Source organism: Narcine bancroftii, chromosome 1, assembly GCF_036971445.1.
Source record: "Narcine bancroftii isolate sNarBan1 chromosome 1, sNarBan1.hap1, whole genome shotgun sequence".
Taxonomy (NCBI): Eukaryota; Metazoa; Chordata; class Chondrichthyes; order Torpediniformes; family Narcinidae; genus Narcine; species Narcine bancroftii.
Window position 1 is genome coordinate 456,679,008 of NC_091469.1, and position 20,463 is coordinate 456,699,470.

The 20,463-nt window shown below is 41.0% G+C and overlaps 1 protein-coding gene across 3 annotated transcripts in view; it reads left to right on the forward strand.

Annotated features, from left to right (window-relative positions):
• The window catches only part of nebl (nebulette), a 379,969-nt gene extending 362,510 nt beyond the window's left edge, over positions 1-17,459 (forward strand). For all 3 annotated transcript variants that reach the window (XM_069914655.1, XM_069914656.1, XM_069914657.1), the window contains 2 exons: positions 3,101-3,225; positions 16,318-17,459. In XM_069914655.1, coding sequence (XP_069770756.1) covers positions 3,101-3,225; positions 16,318-16,494 — 302 coding nt within the window. In that variant the 3' untranslated portion in view covers positions 16,495-17,459. The remainder of the gene's footprint in view (positions 1-3,100; positions 3,226-16,317) is intronic.
• The last annotated feature ends 3,004 nt before the right edge of the window (positions 17,460-20,463 follow it).

Sequence of the window (20,463 nt, forward strand, 5' to 3'; positions counted from 1 at the left end):
ATCACATGGACTGAGATAGAGTTTAAAATAACTTTGTTTAGGATGATATCCAGATAAGACAATCCATAATTTTACACCATACAGCAAAAAGTCTAAAAATATAGAATGCACAGACATGAAGAAATGTACAGTTTAAAAACAGTGCAATGGCCGTGATGAGGTTGGGTTTGCAAGATCAAGACATGATCCATTTACTTTTAAGAGGTTTGTCCAAGAGTCTGTCATGTGGTCAGGGCTTCAATTTGGTTGGGTCTGACTGTAGAGTCAGGTGATCAGATGCTTCTGCTAGATGGAGAATTGCCACACCTGATGATCAATTTAATGGGATGTTGTGAGTAACACTGATTTAATTTAGACATACAACATGGTAACAGGCCCTTCTGTCCCACGAGCCCATGTCACCAAAATACCCAACAACTTTTGTGTGTTTTTGCAGGGTGGGAGGAAACCGGAGCACCTAGAGGAAACCCACGCAGACAGGGGAAGAATGTACAAACACTTATAGACAGCGCCAGATTTGAACCCAGGTCGCTGGCGCTGTAATATTGATCTATCTGCTACACTAACTGTGCCACGGTTAGCGTTAGAGTAGAGATTTAAGAGAGTAGAATACCAGTAATGAGAATTGCTAATAGCACTGTGCAACAATTTTTTTCAAAAGATTTGGTTCCTGAAAAGAAAATTGGGAATCATGATGGAAAACTTCATACTGAACACAAAGATAATTTTTGATTTGCTGTATCATGTAGGAAGTTGGAGAAAGTTAAAATAACTTTTATCGAATTAAGCATGTTTAATTGGATAATGATGGTGATACATTGTGTTAATTCAACTGAACTAAAAATGTTTTGCTGTTGATTTTCATTTGAACTCAACATCTGATGCCTTTTGTGTCAATGTCCAACAATAGTTGGCCAGCATTGATGGATTCCAGTTGCCCTGATACCGCTCTTCCATGGTAGCAATATCCTGGTGAAATCTTTCTCCATGGTCATCAATGACTACATCAAGATCAGCAAGGAAGAAGTCCTATCTAGTGTGAATGCAGAAAATGAAGTTTCAATAATATGATGCACTTCAAGGTTTTGTATGCTTGAAGCATGTTGTCAATCAGCTGGATGTAGTTTAGTGCTCTGTATTTGCCAAGACAATTCTCAGCAACATCTTTAAATGCCTTCCATGCTCTTCCAGGCCTAAAACATATTTGTATAGCGCTTGTACTGAGTGCATGCCCAGGCATGCTTGAACTGCAAAAACAAAGTGCTTTGTTGACAATATGCCAGTGAACTTAAAATACGACAGGAAATCACAAAAATAAGTTACATCTAAAATACGTGATGGGAAAATAGTAAGGTGATTTTTGTGATCAACAGGCAAAAGTCCATAAAATACACCCATAAGTGTTCAGGAAGCAAAATCTTCATTGGCAGGTGTGGTTAATTATTGAGAGTAAATGTTTAGGATCACCTTCGTTGGAGATGGTTATTATCTCGCTTTTTATTGTGACATAAATGTTACTTCCTACTTATCAGCATCCTTAATATTGTCTAGGTTTGCTGCATACAAACACCTGAAAGCTTCTAAATTATTTATGTCCATGGGGAGATTCAGCTCTAAACCTGCACATATTTTTGTGGACCCTGGAACCCATCCCTTCCAATATGAAAGTGGTGACCAGCTCCATGTCAAATCTTGTTTTCATGCTAGCCCACATTCCTGCCATCCAGTTTCATACCTCTGCCATCACAGATCTTGTTTTCACAGCTGGAGAGGACACACAGATTTGGAGCATCCCATACAGTTCTGAGCATAATAGAAATGGCTGATCAAATCCTCCTTAAAAAAAAATTTAGCAGCAATGCTTAAGCAGTCTGTTCCCTACCAGATTCCTTGCCGAGCTACAAGTGACTGGTATTGGCTTTGTAGAATACAGATTTGCTGTCCTCTCTCTCAGGATGAACAAATTCATGCTCCCACCATTGCCATCTTTTTCATTACTCAAGCAGTTATCTGTCAGTCAGCTACCCAAGAATGCTGCCAACATGCTGAATGCAGCAGTCTAACAGGCTGAGCCTGCTCCTTATTGACACTACATTGCTGTCAGCAACTTCCTCTTCTTTAAGAAAGGATACACCAAATACCTTAATTGCAGCAATGGATGTAGTATTATGCTGAGGTAGGACTGACAACAGAAAATGCACTTGAGTTTTGTTCATGATTGGATGTGTGAATTTATTTGCCACATTGATTTTCATGATTCCCTGAGTTTGGCTAGGATTGATTAAGAATTATATAAAATTTATTCGATAGAACATCATCCCTCCCATCTATCGACTCCATCTACAGTTCCCACTGCCTGGGAAGGCAGCCAACATACAGAAGGACCCCTTCCCACCCTGGTCACACACTTGTTCCTCCTCCCTTCGGGAAGAATGTTCAAGAGTGTGAAATTGTGCATCAACAGGCTTAAAGCAGTTTTTTCCCCCTGAAGCCATAAGCTTCTGAACAAACCCCTGAACAGTACTCTCATGCTGCCCTTGCTGTACTGATTGTCCTTCCTCTTTATTTTGCTCTGCTCTGTATTAGTTCTCTTGCCCTGGTACTCTGAATGTTAGAGTTGACTTGTTGGACTCCTAGTGAAAGAAGCTTCCCCACTGTGGCCAGGTATAATCTAAAAACAAACTTGAAGCTATTCACCTCATGATGTCTGTGCAGCCCTACCATCTAGTATTACCTCTACGTCCCTAGATGTCACAGCCATTCAAGTACACATCAAAGTGCTTTTTAACTAATCTTCTTCTACTTCCTTTCCTTGCATTAAGTTCCACCCTCTGGTTAAAAACTTATTTCTCATGTTCTCTCCAAATCTTTTGTCATTAGTTGATGCTTTTGGGATTTTCTCTCTTCCGCACAGATGAGAACTATGAAGGTTAGCCCAAGAGCAAGGTGGAGTTTTGAGTAGCAACCCTGTAATTTATTCAGATCACCCGATCCTAATTTTGCCTGAATACGTGCAAATGAAAATTTAAACGATGTTGAAATTTGTGCTGAGATTGCCACACATCATTACAGAACTTGACATTGTTTTATTATTAATTAGCTGCTGTGCTTCCTGGAGCTTACCAGCAGATGCACTCTCCTCATTCTCCTGGATATGGTTATATGCATCAGTCCAATGTATCCTCTGTGAGGCCACAGCATTCTCTTCCCCATCAAATCAATATGGTAAGTGTCATTACAAATTAAAATATTTTATGTATCAGTACAGTGATTGCAAATGTTCTTAAAATGCCAATCTTTAACTACTGGAATACCTTTTCCTTTATTTTTCAACCATGATTATACATATAACCATATAACCATTTACGGAGCGGAAACAGGCCATGTTGGCCTTTCGAGTCCGCACCGGTTCACTGATTTTGTGCGTCCTCTTCAGGCATTGGTCCCGGTAGATCTTCATTCAATAACGATGGGCGAATTCAATGCAGGTGGAATCAGTCTTTGTACAGATGTTATCTGGTGTTTGCCACTCCTGCCCTGGGAAAAGCCTGCTGGCTGTCTTGCTGATCTATCCCTCTCACAATCTTGTAGACCTCTATTGTCATCTCTCATCCTTCTTCTCTCCAAAGAGAAAAGCCCTAGCTCTGCTAACCTTGCCTCACAAGACACATTTTGCAATCCAGGCAATATCCTGGTAAATCTCCTCTGCATCCTCTCTATAGCTTTCACACTCTTTCTGTAATGAGGTGACCAGAACTGAACAGAATATTCTAAGTGTGGTCTCACCTGAGATTTATAGAGCTGCAACATTACCTCACACCTCCTGAACTCAATCCTCCAACTAATGGTCCAGGAAAAAGCAACATGCTTTCAGACTTCTGTGTTGGGGGGGAGGGGGGATAGAGGTATAAAGGGATTGGACATCCATCATGAAGATGGGGTGGTCTGGTTCAGAGAATCTAAAGTCATTGAGGAGATGGAAGGCATGTGAGGTGTCGTGGATGTAGGTGGGGAGGGATTGGACCAGGTAAGAAAGGATAGAGTCAAAATAGGATGAAATGAGTTCGGTGGGGCAGGAGCAGGCAGAAACAATGTGTCTACCCGGATGGTTGGGTTTGTGTATCTTGGGTAGGAGGTAGAAACTGGCAGTGCGGTGATGGGAGAGAATGAGATTGGTAGTCTCCGAACTGTTCCTAAAAGGAAAAGTGATAAACTGCTTGCCTTGACAAGTGGAATTTTGTGTTAAAATGGTTGGACAGAAATAAGCCCTTGTTCAGTTAGTTTAAATTTGAATAAAAGAGGCTGGAAGAGTATCTGAAAGCTATCAGTGTGCATTCAAAGCATAAGGCATTATTAAGTAATTTGTTTAACTAAAGGATATACGGTAATACCATTATTAACATTGTTTTGGTTTTGATCCATGAAGAATTTTATGCTATTGAATATGAAGTCTTCATATTTTGAATATGCCAAAATAAATATCTCAAATGATTTAGAACACCAAAAAGAGCTACGATATCTCTGACATGATTACCTATAATATTCACTATAATTGTCAATTTCATGGGTTAGATTCGGCTAAACATTTGGGGAAATGACGCTCTATCAAAAGAAATTATCTTTGATCAGAAAATGTTTGTGGTATATATTGATTACGTTGCACTATAAGATTATTATCTTTGTTAAATCTTACTTCAAATCTGTAATTGAGAAAGCAACTGGAAAAAAAATTACATTCACCTCTTAAAAAAGTAAACATTATCCAAAAATTTGAATTTTCTATATGACTTACAATTGAATTATATAGCTACATATCAATGAAGTGTATTCAATCTGCAAAATTTATCACAAAGCCCATTTGTGTGCATCTCTCTCTCTGAACCTATCTCTCTTTCTGCCCCTCTCTCCCCCTCCCTCCCTCCCTCCCTCCCTCCCTCCCTCCCTCCCTCCCTCCCCCCCTCTCTCTCTCTCTCTCTCTCTCTCTCTCTCTCTCTCTCTCTCTCTCACTCTCTCTCTCTCCTGCCTCCCTCTCTTTAATTTGCTTTTCATTCCACTCACACTCTGCTTTTTGGTGTTTTAGAACACCTGCACTTGTACATGTCGCTATCCCTCTGTGACCTGCATTATTTCTCCAGCTAACTAATAAGGGCTGCTGTTTTCATTTCTCTGCATTATTCTTCCAAATGTCTATAAGATGTAGCCAGATTAAACCATAAGCTTTTTTTCCATACTGCCTGTACAGCTTTTTCACAGACTTCAACATCCCAAGTCCCCCCCTACTGGCCAAATTTCTAAGTTCTTTCTCATACATTGGCTACTGCTTACATATAATATTATCTGGGCTTCTGGATTTATCCATTATTTGTTGCATTTCTAATTTATTTATTTTCTTCTTAGCTTCAAACCACTTTGTATAATTTTACCCCTTAGCTCAAATAAAAGCCTCAAACTCCTGTGTATAATTAACACCGTCGAGCCTCAAATCCTTAAATAAATTTCAATATTGGGGCCTCTAATCTCTAAATACCTAAGCAGAGATTCTGTCAAGCGAGTCACAGATGTTCAGGAATGAGGGACCCCTAGCCTAGATGTATAAATATAAATTCAAAGGTCAAGGTATTCTTATCTTGAAGGCCCATATTTCCTTCCTTGAGGTAATGCCAATTTAATTTTTTTTAAAATTAAGACATACAGCACTGTAACAGGCCAATTTGGCCCTACGTGTCCATGCTGTCCATCGTACTCCCCATTAGCCTACATCCTGGTACTTTTTTTAAAGGTATTCAGTTCCCAAGCATTTGTCGACTTCTGTCTTGGTATCCTGCCGACTACACCTGATTTGCAAACTCCCTTGAATTATAAGAAAACTTTTAACATAGATAAACAAAGTAAACCTTTTATTTTTGATTTGCCAAGCAAGAGGAACCCAGTTACAGAGAGAGTGAGAGCTGCAGCCCAGCAGCTATTTCCCCAAGTAAGTGAGCTCAGCACATAGGCTGGACTCAACCTTTTTATGATAAAATACAAAAGAAGAGCTACTCCAGGTGCACAGCAGATCCTCACCACTATTGCATGTAAAAAGCATGAATTATGTCTCAACAAGGCCACACTTTTATCATAAAAGGGGTTGTTTTCTATTGCCACCTGCCACTGAGACACACTGCCTCATTTTCCTTATTCACACTCATTTTTGTTCTCTTGCTTAGGCAAGTAACTTTCCATTTCCCACAGACCTTGAAAAGACTTGTAAAAGCACCATTATATACATTGACATTTTCACACATTGGTAGACAAGATTTCAGAGTCCAATGTTAGGGATAAGGTTTTGGAGTACTTCAAAGGACATGATAAAATAGGATCATATCTGCATGGTTTTCTTCTTGGAAAATTTTGCCTAACAAATATTTTGGAATTCTTTAAGGAAGTAAGAAGCATGATAGACAAGGAGAGTCAGTGCATGCTAATTACTTGGATTTTAATAAGGGCTTTGACAAGGTGCTGCTCATGAGGCTGGTAAACCAGAAAGAAGCCCAATGGTATTACAGGAAAGGATTGAAGATTGGCTGACTGGCAGAAGGCCAACAGTGGGAAAAAAGGGGGCATTTCCTGGCTGGCTGCCAACGACTAGTGGTGTTCTGCAGAGGTCAGTGTTGGATCCACAACTTTACCCTGCATAGGGACTTTACCCTGGTTAAGCTGGGAGAATGGGTAAAGAAGTGGCAGATGGAATACAGCATAGGGAAGTGTATGGACATGGCGATTGGTTAGTGTTGAGAGCTGAACTTTGTTTGCAGGGTGCTTAAAAGGGAAAGTAAGCTCAGAAGGCTTTAAAAAGCACTGGAAAAGGCTCTTTTAAATTTCTCCATTGGCTAATTAGCCAGTAAAAGAGGGGAGGCTCAAGCAGAGAGGCCGGTTTGTGAATGGCATAGTGTAGGAGTGAGATTTTTGATGCTTTGGCTTGAGAGGTTGAGGAGCAGGTAAAACTATTTTTGTAATGGTTATATAAAAGTCAAATTAGAGGTAATTAAATAAAATAGGCAGCAGGATCAGGTGGTGTGTTGTAGCTGCATGATCTGGGAGCTGGTGGACTCTGTGGTGGTTCCTGATGACTACATCTCCAGCAAGTGTTGGTTGTTTGAAGAATTCTGGCTTAAAATTGATGGCCTTGAATCTGAGGTTCAATCACTCTGACACATCAGGGAGGGGGAGGAACAAGCAGTCACACTCATTAGAATAGTTGCCTCAAATTTGACCTGTGGTCAGGGACAAGAGAGGCAGGTCGTGGGATCCAAGAGACAGTGATGGAGGAGCCTCAGCCCTTGAACTTGGATAAATGTTGGGGTAGTAGGAAGAATGAGCAACATGACTGGCACCGTGGTTCAGGAAGCCATTCAAGTTGGGGGGGGGGGGAGAGAAATGGTAATCGAGGATAGTGTAGTTAGGGGAGTAGACAAAGTTCCCTGTCACAAGGATAGAGTGTCTGAGTTCGAGACATTTTATCTGACCTGCAGAGGAATTTGCAGTTGGAGGGAAAGATCCAGTTGTCATGGTCAATGTGGGTATCAATGACGTAGGTAAAACTAGGAAAGAGGTTCTACAAAGGGAATTTGAGGTACTAAGGACCAAATTTAAAAAAAAACTGAACCAAAAAGATGGTGATCTCTGGATTACTCTCTGAGCCACATGCAAATTGGCTCAGGGTTCAGAAGATTAGGGAGTTATATGCATAGCTCAAGGATTGGTGTGGGAGAAGTGGGTTCCAATTCATGGGACATTAGTACCAGTATTGGGGAAGGAAGAACTGTTCAAAGGGGATGAGCTCCAACTGAACTGGATTCTGGCGAATTGCATAACTAGGACTGTGGGCAGGGCTAAACTAAATAGTACTATGGGTGGGTTCAATAAATTGGAGAAGTAAAAGAGAAGCGTGTGGGAAAAAGTAAAAGCATAAGTTAAAAAAGAGAAAACTAAGAGTAGAGGGGATAAAAGTCAAGTGAAAAGAGACAAAGATTGCTGGATTTTAAAAGCAGAATGGATATAAGGGCACTTTATATGAATGCCCTTAGTATTCAAAACAAGGTGCATGGAATTGGGGGAGATGTACTTACATGGATAGAGAATTGGTTAACCAATAGAAGGCAGTGAGTTAGGGTCAAGGAGTGTTCTCCTGGTTGGTAAGTATTCAAAAGATTAATATTTCCTAAAATATATGTTTCAGTATCCATACTGTGCAGGATTAAATTATTTTGAAACTTAGTCCAGATTAGTGTAAGGAAATGTATTAAGGAAATGTGGCAAGACAAGGGAAGATACATTAAATAGCAGAATATAAGGACAGAGTGATCTTACTTGGCATGTTCTACATCCCTGTAGTTTTCAACTTATATTGTATGTTTTATTCACTCTCTAACTAACCTCATCTTCACACCTCCAACTGTCCCAAGCACCCATTGTTTAGATAAACTTGCTTCTTTTACACATGGCAACCCTGCTCTACCCTCTTTGGAATTCATCCTTCATCTATTTTCTCTGCATCTTAAAACTAATGTTCTCTTTCTCTTTGGCCACCAACCCCAGAAATGCATACCAAGCTTTCTGTGTAATTAAAATAAACTTACCTCTGACATCTCCCTTGAACCTTCCTCCACTGACCTTAAACAGATGTTCTCTGGTATTTGCTATTGTCGCCCTGAGAAAAAGGTGTTGGCTGTCCATCCTTTCTGTGCCCCTTGTGATTGTTTAATTGGTGTATTTGGATAGCACAGGTCTGTAGAATGGAAGGGCCTGTTACTGTGCCATGCGTCTAAATTTAAATATAATTTAAGCTTACTGACTCACTCCTCCACTTCTTTGTCTGAGTTATTTATAAAAATTACAAAGAGCAGGGGTGAAGACGAATTCCCATGATGGCCCTGGCTGAGTTAACAACTCTCTAGGGCACACATGTCAAACTCAGGCCCGCAGGCCAAATTTGGCCCGTGATATAATTATATTTGGCCCACAAGATCATATCAAATATGTATTAGAGCTGGTCCGCTGGCCGCCGCGCCAGTATAGCGCATGCACAGCTAATACTACAAATCCCAGAATGCGTTGCAAATGCGTTGGCGCCGGCCCGTCAGCCCACTAATCACCCCCACCTCCTCTCTTTACTTTCAATAGCATCTGCGACCTGTCGCCTAACTCACATGTAATAAACCCCTTACGAAAAATGGCCAAACGAAAGACAGAAAACAGGACCTTTCAAGACAGGTGGGAGGCAGACTATATGTTCATCATTTTAAAAGACAAACCTGTTTGTCATTGAAGCAAGTTGTTATTTTTTTGACTTGTTGGCTTGTGAAAAAAAATACATTTAAAAGTAGCTTAAAGGCTATAGAGAAATATTATTTATTGAATATTTTATTTCTCATTTGTTAATGCTTCTTCTGGAAAGAGTTTAACCAAAACTATTATTAAACATTTATTTTAATAAGAAAAAGTTTAACATTACATATGTTGAAAGAAGAGAAAACATGCAGATGTTGTTGAAAATTTTCAATAAATATTTAGTTTGGCCCACAACTTAGTCCAAGTTTTTAATTTTGGCCCTCTGTGAATTTGAGTTTGACACCCCTGCTCTCGGGCCTTGACCTGTCCTTTGCATTGGCACCTCCAAACCATACAGTGATTCAACCAGTCAGAATGCTCTCCATGGTACACCTAAAGAAATTTGTGAGTCTTTGATAACATACCAAATTTCCTCAAACTCCTAATGAAATATAGCAGCTAGTGAGCCTTCTTCATGATTGCATCAACATGAAGGCCCTAGAATTGATCTTAAGAGGTGTTGACACCGATGAATTTGAAGTTCTTCACACTTTTCACTGCTAACCATCAATGAGGACTGGTTTGTGTTGTCCTTCTCCAGAAGTCCACAATTAGTTCCTTAGTTTTGCTAATATTGAGTACAAGGTGGTTGTTGTGACACCACTCAATAAGCTGATGTATCTCACTCCTGTACACTTCCTCTTTTCTCTCTGTGATCCTGCCAACGATGGTGTTTTTGTGTCCATCCAGATATGCCACGTAGGCATATTGGGGTTGGCATGGAGGAGGTGGACCCTTTCATCCAAGGAGTCAGACTTGTGGCTCCTCATGTGCTTCCAGAGTAGGATGGACCTTGGGGAATGTATCGTGACTCTCGGTTGGTGTGTTGTCTCCCAGGTGCCAGGGTCAGATCGTCTTCCCGGCATTCTGAAAGGGGAAGGGGAGCAGCCAGATGTCGTAGTCCACGTGGAGACCAATGATATAGATAGAGGTAGAGATGAGGTCCTAAAGAGGGAATATAGGGAGTTAGGTAGAAAGTAAAAAGATAGGACCTCGAGGGTGGTAATCTCCAGATTGCTGCCTATGCCGTGCGCTAGACAGGGTACTAATAGGAAGATGTAGCTGATGAATGCATGGCTAAGGAGTTGGTGCAGGGGGCAGGGCTTCAGATTCCTAGATGACTTGGATCGGTTCTGGGGAAGTTCAGACCAAGGATGGGCTGCATCTAAACTGGAAGGGGACCAATATCCTGGCAGGAGGGTTTGCTAGAGCTTTTGGGGAGGGTTTAAACTAGTTTGGCAGGGGGAGGGAATTCAAAATAAGAGTGCAGAGAATAGGACAGTAGGGAGATAGGGAGTTACAACAGTGAGAGAAATAAATAATGAAGAGTTACTCAATAACAACAGAAAGAAAAGGCAGATGAGCAGGCAGGAGAAAGTGTACAAAAAGAATACAGAACAAGCAATTTCGGTATCGGGTTTAAGGGTTTCACGATATTTAAATGCACATAGCATTAGAAACAAAGTGAATGACCTGGTTGCTCAGATTCAACAGAAAAAGTATGACATTGTAGCCATTACTGAAACGTGGCTCAATGAGGGGAGTGATTGGGAGCTCAATATCCAAGGTTACACAGTCTATAGGAAAGATTAGAGGAGGAGGGGTAGCATTGATGATAAAAAAAATGACATTAAATCAATAGAAAGAAGGGACATAGGGTCAAAAGAGATAGAATCATTATGGATTGAATTAAGAAATGTCAAGGGTGAAAAGACCATATTAGCAGTTATATACGGGTCCCCAAACAGTAGCCGGGAAGTGGATAATGAGATACAGCAGGAAATACAGAGGGCCTGCCACAAATGATAATATGAAAATAATTATGGGGGATTTTTACATGGCAGGGGATTGGGAAAGACAGGAAAATACTGGAAGCCAGGAGAGAGAGTTTGTAGAAAATCTAAGAGATAGCTTTTTTGAACAGCTTGTTGAGAAGCCCAGCAGAGGATCTGCAGTTCTGGATTGTGTCATGTGCAATGAACCTGAGGTCGTTAGGGAGTTAAAGGTCATAGAACCTCTAGGAAGCAGCAATCCTAACATGGTTGAATTTAATTTAAAATTTGAAAAGGAAAAAAAATTATAGGATGTATCAATTTTTCAGTGGAATAAAGAAAGTTACAGTGGTATGAGAAAAGAACTGGCTCAAGTAAACTGGGAAAGCAAACTAACTGGAGGATCAGAGCAGGACTGGAAGATATTTTTGCAAGTAATAAAAGGCATGCAGGATAGATATATTCCAAGGAAAAAGAAACTTGTCCAAGGAAAGATGGTACCATTGTGGCTAACAAAAAAGGTGAAGGCTAAGATAAAAGCAAAGGTGAGGGCATACAAGGAAGCTAAAATTAGTCGGAAATCAGAGGACTGAGATTCCTTTCGACACTTACAGAAAGAGACAAAGAAAGTCATTCAGAAAGAAAAGATGAGCTATGAAAGGAGATTAGCTAACAATATTAAAAATGATACTGAGTTTTTTCAAATATATAAGGAATAAAAGAGAGACACATGTTGACATAGGACCGATAGAAAATGATGCTGGGAAAATTGTAATGGGTTATAAAGAGATGGCAGAAGAACTTAATTAATATTTTACATCTGTCTTCACCGTGGAAGACATTAGTAATATCCTGGACAGTCAGAGGCTTCAGGGAGTAGAGTTAGATTCAGTTAGGGTTACTAGAGAAATTGTGCTAGGTAAACTAAACGGATTAAAGATTGATAAATCTCCCGGGCCGGGAGATACAACCCAAGAGCTGCCAAATGCTCCTTGTACATTAGCCCTTGCATTCCGGGAATCATCCTAGTAAATCTCCTCTGTATTGCATTCCACCTTCTGGTCCATCTCCTGCCTGAAGACCGATACGCTGTTCATAACACCAAAGGGGATCCACAGGAAGTGGTAAAGACAGCCATCCGCCTCGAATGCTGTACACTGGCGGTACTCTGGGCAGATAGGGATTTGATGATATGTTGATTTTAGGTGAATAGTCGAAAAGACCTGATACTGGGCCATGTTGGTGATGCATGGAAAAAGTGGATATTCATCCAATTGCTTGTATCTGTTGATGCTCTGACTATAGTTGATGACTATTCTATTCTTTTCCCCATTCCGTACTATCACTAACTGTGCTTTCCAGGGGGAACCCCTCCCCCCTTGAGTAAGCGGTGTACCTCAGCCAAGATGAAGGTCTTGTCCCCAGCTCTGTACAACCTAATTTTGGTGGCGACAGGTTTACAGTCGGGAGTGAGGTTGGCGAATAGCAATGGGAGGGGTTGCAATTTTGATTGTGGAGAGCCCACAGGTTGTGTGAGGTGAGTGGTGAGGTTGCCGGTTCAAAACTGTCGGTTTAATAAAGTGAGGGGTGGATGGGGCCCTTCAAACTTCACGTCACGCTTTTAAGGTGACACTGAAAATCCAGTCCCAACAGTACAGCAGCAGAGAGCTGTAACATTACCATTAGTCTAAAGTCTTTATATTCAGTACCCTGCACCTTTAGAGTCACGAGGCAGAAACCCCAGACATCCACTATGTGGGGCCTGGATGCCAAGGAGACCTTCTGGTTCACTGGCAGTACTGTGAGTGAAAAAACGCTGCACTGTGTCTGGGTGGATGAAACTTGCGGTGCTTCAACGATTGAATAAGCAACTTTTCATGTGGGCCGTTTACTTGAATATCCATCATCGACCTGGTGAGTTGATGTTGGCTGTCCTAGTTGAGCGTGAAAGAGGCCATTGTTGGGTCACTGTATATCGCTGTTGCGGGCAGAGGTGGTGTCCGAAATGGTGGCTTCAGGGCCCGCACGCGGTGCTACTGCCTCCCGAAGATGGTGCCTAAGATAGCAGCCTCCATGGCCCACACATGGTGTTGCTGGCTCCGGGTGATGACAGTATCTGGGATGGCGGCCCCCACGATCCACACACGGCGTTGCTAGGAAGGAGTTTGGACTTGCACACTTTGGTAGAGTGGCCCTTCTTCCCACAGCTGGAGCAAGTTGATTCCTTTGCTGGGCTACGTTTCCTCTGATGCTTGCCCAGGCTTCAGAAGTAGCACTTTGGGTGCTCCGTTAGAACTGCAGCTGTGGTTGGGTCACCTCCAGAACCGGACAAATGCAACTGGAGGTGGTCGCGGAGCACTGCTGCTGTGGTAGTGGTGCGTCCCAAGATGGTGGCGCCCGGGGTAATCACGAGGCAGCTGAGTCATTGGACGAGTAAGCCTCCTTTTTATGGAGACCCACCTCCAGCATACCTGCAGCTCAACTGCTCTCTGCAGAGTGAGCTCCCCTTGCTCCAGGAGTCTCTGTCGGGCTCGCAGGGCCTGAAGATATTTGGCGTTGGTCTCACCGGGTCATTGTTTCAGAGTCACTAGGAGGTGTCTGGCATAGACCACATTGATTTTACACAGGTACTATCCTTTGAGAATGTTCATGGCTTCCTGGTATGTTGTAGCATCCCTGATCCTGAGTGCAGCATTTGCAGTTGGCCGGTATCCGATCGCACAAGGTAAAGAAGGCCTGCAGGAATGCTTCAAAACGGCTCAGCCAGAACTCAAAGTTGGTGGATGCCTCAGGCGATTGAGCGTCGATTTCCAGCTTTTTTGGCTTCAGGATCTTCTCCATTGTTAAAAAATAACTTCAAGTGAATAAAATTGATGCACAATCAATTATTCAAAAGACTATTATAGAGAAACCAATAGGCTTTTATTCACTTAAGAACACAAGCACGTCCATACTGTTCAGTTGTCCTGCAATGAGCTGCAGGGGGCTGAGGAACAGTCATCTTCATACAGGAGCCTGTGGGGAGGAGTCACAGGTACAACTGACCAATAGCTGTGCCTGACCAGACAATTATACATAACAATGAATTATCACATTGACCAGTGCTGAGGAGATGATGGTGTTGAAAGCTGAGTTGTAACTGATGAAAAGTAGTCTGGTGTATGTCCTGCTGTTGTCTAAATGATCCAGCCCTAAGTGGAGAGTCAGTGAGATTGAATCTGCTGTGGAGTGATTGTAGCAGTAGACGAATTGCAGTGGGTCCAGGTTTTTACTTAAGTATGAGTTAATTCTGGCAATGACCAACCTCTTAAAGCATTTAATCACATTAGATGTGAGAGCTACTGGGTGATAGATATTGAGGCAGCTCACTCTACTCTTCTTGGACTGTAGGTCCAGGTTTGTCTAAGGTTAAAGTAGTGTATGCTGCTGGGTCATTGGCCTCTTATTTTAAAGCAAAGGGAGAATGCATTGAGCTTGTGGGTGAGGGATGCACTGTGACTTTCTGCCTGGCTTCTCTTTTTGTCTCATGATGGCATGCATGCCCTTCCACAGTAGCCTGGTGTCTGTGAGGTCTGGTCCATGTGTTGGTTTGCTGCCTGCATCTGCTGAAATGGTTTCACTTCCTGCAGGTTCTGCACTGCTGGCCGAACACTGAACACACTTCAATTCTCGGCACATGATCGCCTCCGCAGTTGCCGCACACCTGTCCTTGATGAGGGTGTGGGTGGCCTGGCTGGCTCTTCCTCCTAGCCTCCAGCCACTGTCTGTTCACCAGTCCCGCCTGGATTGCGTCAATGTTCATGGCCTGCAGTTGTAGAGAGGCCAGATTTTTGCTGTTTTTCACGGTAGTTTCATACACCAGACAGGTAGAGATGGCCTTTGCTAGCATTATCTCACTGTCATGTAGAAGTGCTTTCTGCATACTGTTGTCACAAATACCACAAACCATCCTATCTTTAATTAATTCCTCACAGAGCCTTCCAAATTCGCAGATCTTACTCTGATTTTAAAATCACTGACGTATGAGTGGATTGGCTCGCCAGGCTTTTGGTCTTTAGTATAAAACTTTTGTCTTTCCATCGTCACGTTTCTCAGCAGATTGCACATTTCCCTGAACTTTCATTGTAAACATTCGGGATCCTCTCTTGACTCAGCCTGGCTGGTAACAAGTTCCCTTTTGTGCAGATCATCTGTCTACATGAATGACCTCTCCCTTTCAATGCCTTCCAGACCTGCCATATTTAACAAAATGTATGCTGTGGTGTGGGCAGGCTTGTCACTGTGCGCTGCTGCAATAAATATGTCAAACTCTTGCTCAAAATTACTCCAGTTCTCTGCTACATTTCCTTCAAAAGTGAGTGGATCTGACCATCTAAATCCGTTCGCGTTATGGCGTCTGTTGCAAACATTATTCTGGTTACTCACTGCGACTGATTGGAAGACCTCAGGCTTGGGACATTCTCGGTCCTGCTTCTGATACCATGTTCATTATTGTGTGCTGAAGAGGTGAACCAAACAACTATCCAATCCAAGAGCAAGGGAGAGAGAGCTCATAGCATGGCGTCTGGTCCCTGCTAGTATTCAATTCAGGTCATGTGCCCTCGTGGAGCTCACGCATGTGCAGTGCACTGTTGCGAGTACAGTGGCTGCAATACAGTGGGTACAGAGCAGCTGATGGCAGTTGTCTCCAGTGGACAAACCAAGTTCTGCACATGCATTTTTGCACACTCTTACTGAACTAATTTTACCAATTTCCAAATACCTTTGTAAAGTTGACAAGTCGCTGATAAAAAAAAAATTAAATGCGGTGACGTTATATAATTTCTCATTAGATTTAAAGAGAATAAATAACCATTTGAAGGTAAAATGCTGTGAGACAGCCAACATACAAGTATTTTCTGTACAAGTTCCATCCACACATATAAATTCAGGTGCAGCTTATAAAGCACCACCTTGGCAAATTTGATTGTCCAAGTTCACATTGGTCAACATTTCTATGGTTTGGTTGTGATGGAGGAGAGGTGAGACTGCTTCATATCAGCTTAAATAAGCACTTACATCAAAATGTTTTAATAGATAGCTGCTCAGCCCAGCTTCATTACCAACTGTATGTCAGATAAAACCTTCATTGAGCAAATGTTCGCTCTACTAATTACTTGTCTTTTCTTGAATGCAGCGAATGTACCGAGCAATGTATGACTACAATGCTGCTGATGAGGATGAGGTCTCCTTCAAAGATGGGGATTATATCATCAATGTCCAAGCAATCGATGAGGGCTGGATGTACGGCACTGTCCAGAGAACTGGAAAAACTGGAATGCTTCCAGCGAACTATGTGCAACCTCTTCACTGAATCCTCTTTCTCACCGTTTGTGCTTAAGCCTTTATTTTTATTACACTAAATGGTAATTAAAAGGGAGTTATAACTCTGTTAAGTTTATTAAAATCCTATTTACTATCTAAATAGCTTTTCATTATTGTATTAATGATGTACTCTTGGGACTTTCTAAGAAACTCTTCTTCCTACTGACTAATCACATTGTTCAGAAGGAAAACTATTATTACCATTGTTTCCTGCAGTCAGTAAGGCTTTTAATAATGTTGAAGTATCAACATTTATTACGCTAAGTCTTTAAAAGTGAAACAGAAACCTTCAGCTCTTCTGTTTGTGTTACACGTTATGATCAGGTTTGATCATAATTCACTCTACCACAAATATAATAACTGCCGTGTCAAGCTTAACTTTAGTTGCTTCTATAGTATTTTCAAATTCTTGTTTTTGGGAAGTGCTTTAAGTTCATTACATCACCATAATGATAATGTGTTTTACAAATGAATGTGAGCTAATTCTGGAGAGATTTAATATCAATTCATGCCCATTTGTATTTTACCTGTGAGATGCACAAAGGTTACTAATGTCAACTGTATAACATGAAGTATTTCCTTAGTGGAACTTTGTCTGTCTCCCTATGCACTGTGGATAGCTCAAGCACTTTCTTCACATTAAATTGAATTGTTCATGTATAGGTTGCTTGATAATGTTTTATTATTTTGCCTTTTAGATTTGGAGTAAATTTACTGAGGTTTCATTCGATGAATGTCATCTGGTTTGTTTGGCTCAGCTTTGCTTGATTTGGTTATCGGTTTTGCATGCTGCTCTGTCTGCAATGTCTTGATAGTCACTAATCCAATTTATTGAATTGGTTATAAGGTAGCTCTCACTAACTTTTATCTTGATGAATAAACAGTTCTGTATTTACTGGCACACATTGCTCTGACAAGTGCCACAAAGGATTAAATAAAGATACTGTACTGTACTATGTTCATTCTTTTGATTAAGGGTCACTATTTGTCTCAAAGCAATAAAAGCCAATGTCCTTTACATATGCATATTGCAGATATTAATGTTTTTTAGAAGCCCACCATGTAAAATTTGTAATTTAGAACTATTGCTTCGCCATTTATTGAGCAAAGATGAGAGTTTAATAGAAGATAATTTTCTGTATGTTATTCTGGTATCTGGTTTGAAGTATTTTTCAAAATTTCTGAGGACAGAGTGATTCAGTATACAGAGAAATTTGAGCTTATCATGGACTGACCCCATGGATTTAAACAAAAGCCAGGGGATTCCTGAAAGCCCAATAGAATTTTTGAGTAAATAACTGAAGTCTACTGGGAGCTGCCTGTCAATGTAGTTAATATAGACTTCCAAAAGGGGTTTTATAGATTAATTAGAGGAGACTTCACCAACATCATTCAGACAATAGGAAACAAATTAACTGCCTATTCAAATCAAGTTTGATAAATCTGTTAAAAGGGGTTTTAGGTTATATGAAGATGAACCATTATTTATGGACTTTAGGAAGATCTTTAATAATTTGCTAAATAGGTTAGTACACCAAATTAGATCACGTGGAATTGGAGAAAAACATTGGCATGGATTGAGGATTGGATAACAGAGAGAAAACAGAAAGTAGAAATAAACAGATCAATTGAAATGTTAACAATGTGGCAGATTGAATATAATATGGAAAATCATGAGGCCTTTCACTTTGGTTGCAAAATAGTAAAGAGGAGTATTTCTTTAAATGATGAAAGTTTGTTTCTGGGGAAATTTAGTGCAGTTTACATTCACCAGATCAATTGATGAGCTGAGTGCTTTCTTACATGGAAAAAGATCAAGCACACAGGATTTGTGCTCTCTTGAGTTGAGCAGAATGAGAGGTAATGTCCAAAGGTTTGATAGGGTGGATGCAGAAAACATTTCCCTTGGCTGAGCTGTCCAGAATCAATGGTGATGATCTCAAAATAAAAGGTCAGTCATTCAGGAGAGAATTGAAAAGAAATTCCTTCATGTGAAAGGTACCAAATCTTTGGAATTTTCTGCCAATGAGGGAGAGTAAATTCAAGATAGAGATCAATATATTTTTGTATATTAAGTGAATCAAGACATAAAGGGTTAACCCAGGAAAATGATGATGAGGTAAACGATCAGATGATGTTATTGAATGGTAGACTAGGCATAAGATGCTACTCCATCTGGGGAGTGGCAGAGGGAGAGCCCCTGAAGCAAGTGATAACTGGATAGGTATGGTGATGCATTTTAGAGGGTCAAACCTGAAGGCAGAGTTCATGATTAATACAGGATTCTTAATAGTGTGGAAGAATCCATAGGTCTCTCAAGTTGCCTCCCAGATTGATAGGGTAGTTAAGATGGCTTATGGCTTACTGACTTTTATTAGTCAAGGGACTGAGTTCTTGAGGTAAATTTTCAGCTCTATAAATCTCTGGTTAGAACACACTAAGAATATTGTGTTCAGTTGTGATGGCCTGATTACAGGAAGGATGTTGAAACCTTGGAAAGGGTGCAGTGGAGACTTACCAGGATTTTGCCTGGATTGATGAATGTGTCTTATGAGGCAAGTTTGACAGAGCTAAGGCTTTTCTTTTTTGGATTGGAGAAGGATGAGAGGTGACTTAAAGAGAGGTCTACAAGATTATAAGAGGCTTAGATGGGTTAGACAACCAGCATCTTTTTCCCAGATGAGACGAACAACACCAGAAAACGTCTATACTGTACAAGGTAAGTGGATGAAAGTTTAGGGGAGTCATAAAGGGTAAGTTTATTTTACACAGGCTAGTGGGTGCCTGGAATGCATTACCATGAGTGATTGTGGAGGCTGGTACAATAAGGACATTTAGACTCTTAGACAGGCACCTGGATGCAGAAAAAAGTAGGACTATGAGTATAAGGTAGGGAAGGTTTAATTTGTTGAGCAGGTTTGTAGAGGTTGACACAACATTGTGGCCCGAAGGGCCTGTACTGTGCTGAACAATTAAAATTTTATATTTAGACATACAGCACAAAAAGTAGCCCTCATGGCCCCCCTGAGCCCAATTGACCTACAGCCCTAGTACGTTTTGAAGTGTGGGAGCAAACTGGAGCACCTGGAGGAAACTCACGCAGACAGAAAGAGAATGTACAAACTCCTTCTAGACAGTGCCGAAATTGAACCCTGGGCTCTGGCACTGTAATTACCTTGTGCACTGACATGCTAACTGTGCCGCCCCTGTAACAACGTTGTGCTAACTGCGAACCACTACGCTAACCGCACTGCCTATGGTTATTCTATTCTGTCCTGTTCCATTCCATGTGTATTATGCATCCTGTTCATATCAACATTATAGCAACAATCTTTCAATAAAGGAGAAATTTTACTTAAACTGGAAATGCACTTATCAGAAAAAAAATCTAAAACCGAATAATTTTGATTTTAATGTCAATTAAATTTGTGGAAGGTAGGATTATGCACTTTATATCCATAAAAATTTAAATCCAGTTAGACTTTTTGCATGTAATGTTCATCTGAAAAGGACCGTTAACAACAGAAAAATTGGGCATTGATTTCCAGACTGTAATACACTTTCAGAGTCTGAGGAGCAGAGTTGTTGCAGTGTCCCATTTAAAATAGGTGCAACTTCATCAAATCTGTTCAGTCATCCTCCTTGTGTTGCAAATTTTTAAGTCTTGGAACAAACACTTGACACCACATGGAGCAAGCGTGCACAATGCATTTGACTGCTAGTTGAACATTGCAACAATTTCTGTATTTCTTTTTCCCTGTTGCATGCTGCTTGTTTCAAAGCATTTCTCCATTGAGAATAAAGACCACAGTTGAAGAGGAGGTGTTCTTACATCACCATCCAAAGAGTCAGTAAACAACACTCTAAGTTCAACAATCATGGAAAGTAGTTGATAAGATGTGAGAGTAAACAAAAAGACATATGAGAGCCTCAGGATGGCCCAAGTACCTTTGAAGCC